At 35.6% G+C, this 12,407-nt stretch overlaps 1 protein-coding gene across 1 annotated transcript; it reads left to right on the top strand.

The window, feature by feature from the left end:
* Positions 1 to 2,465: 2,465 nt before the first annotated feature.
* On the top strand, positions 2,466 to 12,311 carry LOC111062768 (peptide chain release factor 1-like, mitochondrial). Its single transcript, XM_039421680.1, has 7 exons — positions 2,466 to 2,629; positions 5,744 to 5,829; positions 7,931 to 8,117; positions 9,326 to 9,489; positions 10,065 to 10,182; positions 11,279 to 11,415; positions 12,050 to 12,311. The coding sequence occupies exons 2-7, from the start codon at positions 5,746 to 5,748 to the stop codon at positions 12,260 to 12,262; spliced, it is 903 nt and encodes a 300-aa protein (XP_039277614.1). The 5' UTR covers positions 2,466 to 2,629; positions 5,744 to 5,745; the 3' UTR covers positions 12,263 to 12,311.
* The last annotated feature ends 96 nt before the right edge of the window (positions 12,312 to 12,407 follow it).

Below are 12,407 nucleotides of genomic sequence, written 5' to 3'. Positions count from 1 at the left end.
ATCTTGCCCCTGCAAGCCCATCTTTGCTCGCCTTGTGTACTGTCTGTCTTCAGCCATTCATCCTCCTGTCTTTGTGTATGTCAAGAAGATACAGCATACTCTAGCTGCCCGTGAACATCCACCGCCACAACACCAGGCGCAGTGAGCTGTTGATATCCCCAGGAGACGCCTCCACCGATCACAGGCCGATCACAGAAAAGAGAAGAAGCAGGCCAGTTACAGGATTTCGGCCCTGAAATTCTACAACAAGCTGCCTAATAGTGTGAAGCAATTGGATGAGCCCGCCTTCAGAGAACCGTCCGAAGCTACTGGTGCAAAGGCATACTACAGTGGAACGAATTTATGAGTGATAATTTGAATTTTTATTGAGAGCGTGAGCACTGGATCACTGCCACTGAACTGTTTACAGTTTTTTTTTCATGTGTTTGTACTTTGTTTTGATTTTTTGACGCATCGATCCCACAATTGTTGGTATGGATGAAGCTGAAGGTATTAAGGTAATTACTTTATAATGACAGTATTTGATTAACTTTGATGTTGCTATCCTCCTCTATATTTGTCAAGCGGTAGTAATATCGTTTTCTAGCTCCGCCAACGATGCCGAATCTGTTTTTTGACAGTTCAGAAACATATTAATTAAGGCAGAGATCGACAACGCTGTTTTCTATCTTTTCCACTGCGATTACAACGTGAACCTCACTATAGACTTTCCAGCGTGTCTATTCGATAACTGGTCTAGTTCCCCGATCGAACGCATTGCTACACTAGAATCAGAAGGCACTGAATCAATCAAATCAACATAACCCTAAAATTGTTTCACTATTGATTATTGAATGAGGCACTTTTCTGTTTAATAGTGCATATCAATATTTAAACATTCTCTATTCATTTGTTGAATATTTTCCATCCAATTAATTAGCTAGTTTCAGTATGGATAATGGTAAATTCTTTAAATACTAATAGCAAAGTAACTTTTCATGGATTGAAATATTATTGTAAAACCTCAACATCTAAAAATGTGCCTACCACGGTCTCTTCATTATACAAGGAATATTTTGACATTTTATGACTCAAATAAGACTAATTGCAACCACATACGGAAATATGTAAAAACCAAGCAATTAAGAAACTTATACTTCTTAAAATTACATATACTGCCGATTCGCACTATTTCCAGTGATTCAGTTGAAAACATTATTTTACAAAACCAAGATGCCTTAAAGTTACACTTAGATTCTCTTACCGATAATTATAGAAGTGATAGATCATTCTCAAAAATAATTTGCAGGCCTTTAAGAAAAATCAGTTATTGTCTTCAAGAGTTAGTATTCTTGACAGTTTGGCATCTTTAGAAGAATTGAAATTGGGTGAGTAATAATTCAAAGGAAACTATCTTTAAAGGGTATCATTGGAGGTCAATTCATTTATTCCTAGTTTCAATTTTGATTTCCTTTAGAATAGTTGGGGGGCACTTAGTTTAAGGTCCGTAGAATCCAGCATTAAAGCCGTGTCCACACTGAGCAAATGTTCGGCAAACATGTTTGTTGAGGGGCACAGGGATAAACATTTTAAAAAAGTTTGGACAATCATTGCTTGTCAAACATCAAATTACGGTACGGTTTTTCTAAACATTTTCAGTGTTTGCTGTAGAACTTAAAAAATTCACTGCTTACAAATATTTGTTTCACACTGGCCACGGGCAAACATTTGTTAAGCATAATGAAATTTGCTCGAACTGTTTCAGCAAACATGTTTAACAAACATTTGTTTAGTGTGGACCCGGCTACATAATATATCTACAGAGTACAGAAGAGGAAAAGACGAGTTCAACCTTGTATCACATTGTTGTTGAGTTCAAATGATTAGATGATCAAACGTATTCCCTTACAATATCTAAAGAGCTGAGGTTGGAAAAACAGCCCATAAATATTAAATATCACCAAGAAAAACTTTGATCCACTGTTTAGTCTTCAATTACTTTTAACCTTTAAATTGAGACTTTATACTCTTATATTTTTGTTTTTCCATGTAATCTGAATTGTAGGAATAATTCTACATTGTTTTTTGTGTAGTTGATATTGTGGTAATTATTCATATTGAATGAAAAAGACTAAGAAATTGTCAAAAAACCATTTTTGTCAAAACAAAACTTTTTCATTCAATTCTACATTGATTTGTCACTGTTCTCTTTTGAATAACTATTCAATAATTTGCAACTATTCTCTTTTGATTAATTATGATTGATCAAAGTTAATTGTGATTTTTTAATATGGTATTTTTTTCTAGTATGAAATGTAAAGGGTTGTGTGGCAGCGAGTCCTAACTTCGACCTTAATCCAAATATCCAAAGTCGTGATCAGGGCCAGGTCTTCCTGGATAGATTGTGTGAATTAAACATGGTACATGGCAGCGTCAAAGTCCAGCAAAGCTTTCGCCGAAGAAATCTTCTAACTGGTAGAGCTCCTTCTAACAAGCCACTTTGACAATGAGCTTCTGAACACATTGACTGGGCGTGCCCTAACCGAGTTCGGCAGGCAGTGGAACATTTGCACCGCCAAAACAGGAAAACTGTCCTTCTTGACAGGCGACAGCGCGGCACATCCAAGTCAACCCCTTTTTCGAGTTCCATGTGAGTGCACTTCCTCCCTTCTAGCGAATGGCAGATGTTTTTCCTGGCGTGTAGGAGCAATGACAGTATGTACATGCCATGAACTGTATGAATGCCCAAGCGTTGGGATATGGGCTGGCAGTGTGCATCATACTCGCTAAACGTCATTACATGAAGTGCCTTCTAGAGCAGGAGTATGTCATTCCAGGAGAATGTCCGCATATCAAGATGCCATAATGTATGTGGCTGGCAAATACAGCATGGTACAGCATCAGCAGGCGTTCAACACTAGTCTTCTCATCTTTCGAAGTAGATAAACCTCTCTTGAGAGTCTAATAAAGGCAGTTATACTGTATTACATGTGTTGGGTAATGTTGAAAGTTAGTAGACCTATGCATTCAAATTCGTTTATTAGGCCTGTATTACACGGTTATAGTTCTATGCCATAGCCTATGCAGATGATATGAAAAGAGATTCATGTCATGTCAGTTTACTCGCGAAAACTCCGGCATTCAGAGCGTGCGAGGAGCTTTGTTGTCGGGTTCGGTGACGACAACCAAGCTCCTTGCACGCTGGTGTCAACTAGTCTCCCCGACAGCAAATCCCCTACTGGTTCAGAGGGGACTAGATAACGGGACCGTAGACGACATCCAAGCTCCTTGGACGCTCACGACAACCAAGCTCCTTTCTCAGGTGCTCAGTTGACGCCGTCAGTTTATCCCCTCGAACGTGGTTTTAGAAGGAGCTTTACTGACGGGGAGCTTAGTTATCACGTTCCCCTCAGGCGCGCTGATTTTTTAACGCTCGTTAACTGAATGCATTTTCTCTTAAAAGGTACAGACAAGTCACAACGTATTTAGAATAGAATAGAATAAGTTTTAATGTAACCGCTTCTGAGGTCTTCAGAAGCATTACCTCCGTCACAATGTACAGCAAATGTCACACATACAATACAATAATTGGAAAGATATTATTCTAAAAGAACTACAATATCATGATATATTAATATCATGTCCAAACAAAGAAAGATATTAAAAATATATATAAATATTCAAATATAAGATATTCTGGTCTTGAAATATAATGCAGTCACACAAATAAAAACGAACAAACAGAAATGAAAAGTAGCAGTAGTTTATACAGTATTTACTTAATGTAGGTACCTCAACATAATATTAATAATTTTACAAAGTCCTAGCCAGTTCATAGAACTCTTGGAAAGTGTAAATGGGGTTACTGATTAGGAATATCTTCAGCTTCTGCTTGAAAACTAGATTTGGCAAACCTCTAAATTGTTCAGAGAGCATATTAAAAAGCTTCACACCAATGAATAGAAATGTTTTTGCGTGCTAGAATGCTCGTAGCGGCTGGTGATCAAATTATTCCTGCCTCTAGTCTGATGCTCATGGGATACTCCCTGCTCAACAAAACCATTCAAATTCTCCTTCACATAGGTCAGACACTGAAGAACAAAAATAGAGGAAAATGTCAGTATTTCTAATTCTTTGAAGCTCTCTTTGCATTGAGCGCGTTTTGGCAGACCACAAATAAGCCTGATTGCCTTTCTTTGAATACGAAATAGTTTTGAGCTATATGCCTTTGACCCCCACAATACAGCACCATAAGACAGGTGTGACTGAATGTGAGCAAAGTAAACTACCTTTAGAACATCAACACTGACACAAGTCCTTAACTTTCTTAATATAAATATTCCTCTATTAAGCTTTCCAGCGGTTTTATCAATGTGCCTGGACCAACTCAAACAGTTGTCCAGAGTGAATCCCAGAAATTTGGCTTCCTTTTCCGCATCTACCACCAGCAGTCTCCTATTATAAGTGAATCTCAAATCTTTAACCTTGTTGGAGTTCACGCACAGCAAGTTTGAGTTGCACCACCTCTCAATTGACTGAGTCACCTCTTGTGCAGCAGCATTCAGGGAAGCCTCTGTTGCCGTGCTCAGAAACACACAAAGATCATCAGCAAAAAGATAACTCTTAGCTGGAGGGTCAACTATGGTTGGGAGGTCATTAATGTAGATTAGGAATAGTATTGGACCTAATATTGACCCCTGAGGAACCCCATGAGAGACAGGCAAGTACTGAGATTCTGATCCATTGAATGCAACTTTCTGAAAACGATTGCTGAGATATGATTCAATCATCCTTATGGATCTGGACTGAAACCCATAGAATAAGAGTTTATCTAGTAGGAGTTTGTGAGAAACCGTGTCAAAAGCTTTCGACAAATCGAATAACTTAGCCTGAGTGAAGCACTTATTCTCTAAGGAGTCCAAGCAATCCCTATAGAGATCCTCAGCAGCTCTAATTGTATTTCTCCCCAATCTGTACCCAAACTGAGAGTTACTAAAAAGACCATTAATCTCAAAGTAGTTTACTATTTGCATATTCAAAACACTCTCAAGAACTTTGGACACAGTGGTGGTTATATTTATCGGCCTGAAGTTATTTAAGTCGGATTTGCAACCTTTTTTATGGACAGTTAAGACTTTACTAATTTTAAAGTCTGTGGAAAAACACCATCAATAATTGAACTATTCACTAAATTTATCAAAGGATCTATAATAAAATCATAACCCATTTTCAGCATTTTTGGACTTTTGCTCTTTCCAGATTTTGTTTCTCGGCTCATGCATGACACTCACCCAATTTGATCATACCCTAAGGATGGGGTGGATCATAAGACACCCCTGTAGTTAGTTTTATTGTCACATATGTTCTTTGATATATATTTTTTGCACATTGTCTATTTTGTCATTAGTATTCAGCTCATTCAATAGTCAATATTTGACGTTGTAAAAGCGTAGTATAAAGTAGTATTCAGGTTTTCGGCAATTGTCCATATTTCACATACTCTTCCTAGGTTTGGGTTACTGAAACCCACTGCAACAAAATAAAACATGTAAAAGACTATTTTGACAATCTATTATCTAGATTAGTGAGTTGTTATAACTAATAAACATTAGTATGGTGCCGTTTTCACTTCTGGTTTTCTAATTTTCAAGTGCTGTGATCTCTTCTCTGCCTCATGATAAATCCATTTTGTATTACTGTTTGAAGTTATCTAATTTAATTCAAATTTACAACTGTCAATTAACAAAGAACTTGTTCATTTCAGGCATGGAAGATGATAAAGAAATGAAAGCTCAAATAGAATCTGAAAAAACAGAATATATTGAGAAGCTTCAAAGAGTCGACCGTGAAGCAAGTATCAAAATGTTTTATTTATCTTTTTTCCTTCTTGAACTCTTGACAAATAATATTACTAGTAGTTCTGTGAACAGTAGACCTTGCGCAGTTATAAACCACAGCCTCCTCTTATACTGTCCATCAGAGTAAATTATGTCCTGTCCTGTCGTGTCGGCGAGATATCGGTGTGTAAACAACTAATGGCTGTTTGGGTTGTTGTAGCCTATCAACAATGCTAATAATTTGTTGTAAACAACTATGCTACTATCAAATCTATTACTGCGTTTTGCCTTAAATGCGGAACATAAATATAAACATAAAGAGAAATGCAAAACCGTCGACTTGAATCTTAGACCTCACTTCGCTTGGTCAATGAGGTACCGTATCAAATTTCCAATTATTCGTCGGCCCTTACATGTTTTGTTAATAATTGTGGATGCAATTTGAATATCAAATTTTCAATTTTTTGTATCAGTTCTCACATGTTTTGCTAATAATTGTGGATTCATTTGGAGGCATTAGGCTCCCCTCTTCATCGTATGATTGCGAATTGTCACTGAATTTTGTTAAGGGATGAGATGTTGGAGAATAAGGTCGAGGTTATTTGTTGCATTGGGTTTTTAAGTGGTCAGCTATTATTGTACGAAAATTCTCAGTCTTTTGTGTTTGGAAGGGCGCGGGAGTGGTAATGAGTTGGCTATGTCATTGTTGAGTCTCTCCTCTCCAATACATCACCCACTCTTCCCCATATTCTTCCAATGCAGCCACACTTAAATGTCTGCTATTAGTTTTTCTGTTTGCTGGAAAATTGAAAATGTTATGGAGTAGAAATACAGACCCTTTGATCTAGAAACAATTTGTGTTGAGGCTACAACTCTTATTCTATATGTGATCTTATACAGGATGGACCTCGGAAAACGGACGGTTTTGAATCGCGCAGTACTTGGCGGATGGTGGAGGGGGAAACGCGCCATCAACGTCACTCGACTCTCCACCAGCTGCCATTCAGTCGCTATTATGCCGATGTGGTAGAACGATCTACTGGTCTGTATTTCTACTCCATAACATTCTCAATAGTTAGTGCGTATTATTGCTCTTGCATTCTATTGGTTCAGTGCTGTATTCTAAGAGCAGTTTGTTGTTGAATTTGCACTTTGTCGGAAGTATGTTATCAGACTAGAGCAACTAGAGACTATAAAGGTGCAATTCTTTATCTACGACTCGAGACGCGTGCTTAGAGCCACCGCGGCTAGAGCACAACCTAATTTCTAAATTCATCAGATTCGATGATTCATTGGATATGTTATGTTGTATGAACGTTATGGCGGCAGATAAATTAGAAGTGTTGGCTACTGTATATCTTTTGTGAGACACTCGTCTCAAGACACGTGATTCATTTAATTCTATGATTCATTGGATATGAATCGCAAAAGATATATAGTAGCCAGTCTCACCTTCAGAGAGTGTTGAACTTGTACTGGATCACTCTTGGGACAGTTCTGCATTGATAGTGCTGCAACTAATGATTGTTTCAAATTATGTAAACAAATAAATAAATATGGCTAGTGAGTTTGACACAAATGATGCTTTAATATTGTGGACATTGCATAGGTGTGCAGAATCACAACGTATGTATTCTAAATGGCCAGTAGTTGGTTATAATTTTTCTAAACAAATTGATTGATGCAGACCTGTTGGTTAATCGCAGTGACATGGACTGGGGATTTTTGGCTTTGTTTAAGACTCACTAGAATAATTGAATACTTTTCTCAATCCTCAGAGTTCCATCTTTATCAAGTGTGTCTTTTAAGCCATTCTTGCAAGTCTTGCAATGTTTGGTTTGCATCCAATTTGGAGCAAATTGAAATCATTTCAATCAATGTTACTGCAGCAACTGTACAGGTCAAAGTCCAATCTTATGGCGAAATAGGTTATTGATTGTATTTTTGTTTAAGATAACATTCCTTTTAATGTAGAAATCCTGATAATACCATGCAATTAAGATGATGTAATACGTTTCACTTTCTGTGGCTTACATTAGACAAGTTGTATTTTTAGTTATTCCTCATATTTAAAATGTTATTACTTTCGTAATTATTTTCTTGTTATGTTACAGTTGGTAAATTATTTGGTACCAGTGGAACCCTTTGATGAAATCAATGATGTAATAATTGAGATAAGAGCAGGAGTTGGTGGACAAGAAGCCATGCTGTTTGCAAACAATTTACTTGAAATGTATTGTGGCTATGCTTCATACAAAGGCTGGGATCATTACGTGGACGATCTATCAGTCTCGGATTTGGGTAAGGCTGATGTCAATCAAATTTTCATCTAATAAATGTCTTACTCTCATGCATACCCAACTGATTGAAATCCAATTTCTGTCGGATCAGAAACTATCTTATGCCTAAAATTTTAATTTTATTATAAATTATGACATAAACCTTTAAATATTTTATATTCTTGCTGGACGATATAGACTTGAGCTATTGTTTGTGGAGGGGTAATGAGAAAGGATGGAATGATATAAACAACCATGTGCTTTGCGGGATTCATTTGACAGCCGTTAAATGCTTATATAGGTTGATATAATTACACTATCGTGGTCTGCAATCCATTCACTTTGGTGGCATTTGGAAAAAAACATTTCGCTTCTTAGAAGAAGCTTTGTCAGTAATTTCCTCATGGAAAATATCACACATAAAATATATATTTAGGTAATTGAGAATAAAGTAACTACACTACGAGTGGCGAGATTTGTTCACTGGTGATTACAGTATGTTGTTTATTATCAATTTAAAGTTGAAATTTTTCATGAACAATAATATGTTAGTATTTTTCATATGTGAAGTATTTTTATTAACAATAATGCAGTGACGTATTTGTCATGTTTGTCTTTTTAATTTGGTATTCCATGACATCTATTAGGCTACTCCTGTACTCAAAAAAATAACTGATTTGTGTTTGCTCAGTTAAGTCAAGAACTTAAATGTAAATCCTACCCCAATCGAGGGTTTAAAATCACGCTGTTTCAAGCTCTGGACTCAACGATCTTTGATAAACCTTTGACTCGAAAAGATATGAGAATCTAATTCAAGTCTTGGACTTATAATTCCATTACTCAGAAAGCAAATTTATAAACTCCAGAGTCTAACGTTATCTCTAACTCGACGTTGAGTCCTCGACTAAGTTAACGCCCTGGCTCGGAAAGCTAATTTTCTGACTCCAGAGTTTCAAGCCGGTTAAAGTGTAGAACTTAGCTAAATCTCAGGCTCGGAAACCGGCCCTTAATAAATTATCTATACTTCCTCTGATAGAAGCATAAAGTGCCCAATAAAATTATTTCTCAATAAATGTATTTTAAATAAGTTTTTCAACTTAGTGCTAACCTAATAAAGTGACAGAACTCAAATACTGCTTAGAAACCATCCTCAACTTACTGCCAATCTGACAAAATTAGGCTGTTGCCAATTTGTAAAGTAGTAAAGTAAGTAATATGCAATAATTTCAGGCGGCATAAGAAGTGGCAGCATATCTGTGAGTGGAGGTGATGCTTTGAAGCACTACTGCTACGAGGCTGGTGTACATCGGGTGCAGCGAGTTCCTCTCACCGAGAAGTACGGCCGCATTCACACCAGCGCCGTGTCTGTTTCTGTCATGGCTCAGCCATCAGAGGTACAATCCAATCATCAAATCATTTCTGTATTTCCAGCTCATTGGGTCTTCAGGAATCAAAAAGTTGTAGGCTACTTTATTGTTGTGGGAAAACTAATTTCAGGCTTAATTTTCTTATACACTTCAATACTCCATTAATAGTAGCTGGAACTTGAGCTAACTGTCTCATCCATTTATAATAGAATGTTCCAGTTGTAGAATATTAGTGATAGTCTCCATTGCCGAATCAAAGCATAGCAAAGTATTGACTTGCAAAGTTATGTCCCTCGCCTATTTTATTATAGATCTGGGGAGCGGAGGTGGAGTCTGTTTGTGCAAGCAAAGCAAGCCTGCCGGCTAGTTATTAATATAAGGTAATCACCGTTTCGGAATTCAAGTATCTATTAACTAGTACAGCATTGCTTTTTGTACAATTGGTTCTGTACTCGAATACTTACAATCTTTCCTACAAAATATAACAATAAAATATCATATTACTTTCCAAAATTCTTCATGTCTTGATAAATTTACTAAATGTTGCTCGTTTTTAGATTATATATGCTCTTACTTAATTGTTTGCTTTTGAAATATTCTAGGTAGAAGTGGATCTACATGATAAAGACTTGAAATTTGAAGCGAAACGAGCTTCAGGTCCCGGCGGGCAAAGTGTCAACAAAACCGACAGTGCGGTTAGGATCACTCATTTGCCAACAGGTATCATCAATCAAATCAAATAATTTTATTATTTGTTCTCGAGCATGTACTCATACAAATAGGAGCTGCTATCCTATACATTCTTGATTAACAGAACAAATGATCAAAACACGAATATTACAAAAAATCCTGCTATGATAATATAACAATATTTAAAATTAACAGAAATTACAAAAATAGTTTGAAAAAGAATTCGATAGAAATTTCCAAATATAGCAATAACAAAATTAACCCAAATGTGATATTAGATTAGGAATTTTGTAGCTACATTAATGAGTGAGAATTCTAAGTTATAAATTATTACCAACATTAATATACGAAATTTAATATGTGAGAAACTATAAAAACAAGTAATAAAATGAACAGTAAATTCGTGAATGACTAGAAAAGACTCAAGTATCATACATCAACTTCCAGTAAATTCGAGAATGACTACAAAAGAGTTAAGTATCATTAATCAACTTCCTCTTTTTCTATCTATACCGTTACATGGGTCAAACGTTTCTCCTAATACATGTATAAATGTTTTTTATTAATTTTCTGTTCCTACTAAATGTAGCCAATTATGGATTATAGATCCAGATCTATTACCATATCTATATTTATTGTTCCAATAACAAGTAACTAGCGATCGTGGAATATTTTTATTAATACTCACAAGAGAGTGAAAACAAATTTGCTCAAAGCATTTATTGCTTCCTCTAATCAATTGCATAATGTGAGATGAATGGTTTTAAGATTTCTTCAGATAATTTGATTTGGTTTATTATTAATTAGGCTGAATACGGAGTGTTTGACTGAATGTTTATTGATCTTTGTATACACGAGCGTTTATCATTATTTGCATAGTTATGATCGTTATTTCATAAACTCAGAACCGCACCAAATCCTAGAATGTAAAAACGTCTAAAATCTAAAATAATATATTTATCATATTTTGAAGAGTTTTAAGTCAGAATTTAGTTGTCATACTAATTGTTTACTCGTATTACATTCAAAAACAGTTATTTTTGTGTTGTTCTGAATTATAAACTTGGAAGTATACATTCGCAAATTTACATGATTTTAAATAACATGAATGAAATCATCCAAACAGGTATTGCGGTTGAGTGTCAAACAGAAAGATCACAAATCAAAAACAAATCGTATGCTTTAAAAAAACTGCGAGCTAAGCTTTATCAAATTCAGGTTGATGAACAAATGAAAAACGTTTCAAGGACAAGGAAATTCCAGGTCAGTCAAAGAATTTTCATTACTCTTAATTGGCTGCTCTTAGTGATATTTTTGGTGCTAGTATCACATAATATAGCTTTATTCACATTCTTGAAACTACAAAAGTCTCTCTTATGAGGTATATTTAGATGACAAAAATCCTATATTTTACATTATTTATCTGATTATTTTTCGCATTTCAGATTCAGTGTCTGTCAATAACTTTCGTCCAGCTTTTCCACAAATGTACAACTCGCTTCTCCAATCCTCCACCGGAGAGTTTTTGTTTTTAATTTATTTGAAAAATCTCCTTTGAATATTGTCTTTAGAATCCATTTCTTCTTTCATCTCCCTACCCATCTCTGCTTTATTTTCTTCCCAATTTGATTCTAAGATAGTAGTTGACCCAGATATTTGTATGTATCCACGTAGCCTATTGTCCCATAAGTGACTTCGATCATATACTTCGGCACTTTTCAGTCCTTTATTTAGATTTCAGTCATAATCATACAAATAAGTTGTTAAAAATTATGAATTTTGTTGTGAATTGGGTTTGTTTTTTATCTTTGTAGGAGAAGAATTTCTCACTTCACTGTAAATATTTTTTAATGCACTTCTATATGAATATCAAAAAGCATTTCTTGTATTTTCACAGATGGGCTCTGGAGATCGATCTGAAAAGATAAGAACGTACAATTACCAACAAGACAGGATCACTGATCACAGGATAGGGTACACAACTCATTGTATTGAAATCTTCCTTTCGGGCTCGGATGCTTTTGACAAAATGATTAATGAGCTGAGAAATGAAGCAAAGAAAGAAAGAATAGTCGAATTTATTGATTCCTTGAAGAAGCAGAATTCTTAGTTTCCTCTTGTTATAGTAAAATTAATGTTAATAAATTATACCATTAAAACCTTGTAATAATTATCCATTATTCCCAAAGAATTTATTGCAAAAAATTGAGATGTCCGCATTTTATTGCCTACCATTGTCTTCTCTACAGATCTGC

The sequence above is a fragment of the Nilaparvata lugens genome, chromosome 2 (genome assembly GCF_014356525.2).
Source record: "Nilaparvata lugens isolate BPH chromosome 2, ASM1435652v1, whole genome shotgun sequence".
In the NCBI taxonomy this organism is placed as follows: Eukaryota; Metazoa; Arthropoda; class Insecta; order Hemiptera; family Delphacidae; genus Nilaparvata; species Nilaparvata lugens.
This window is presented reverse-complemented; position numbering and strand designations above follow the sequence as displayed.

Coding starts and splice junctions, on each gene's coding strand:
- LOC111062768 (XM_039421680.1), top strand. CDS start 5,746: ATGGAAGATGATAAAGAAATGAAAGCTCAAATAGAATCTGAAAAAACA. Junction 8,118..9,325: donor TCTATCAGTCTCGGATTTGG/GTAAGGCTGATG, acceptor CAATAATTTCAG/GCGGCATAAGAAGTGGCAGC. Junction 9,490..10,064: donor TCATGGCTCAGCCATCAGAG/GTACAATCCAAT, acceptor GAAATATTCTAG/GTAGAAGTGGATCTACATGA.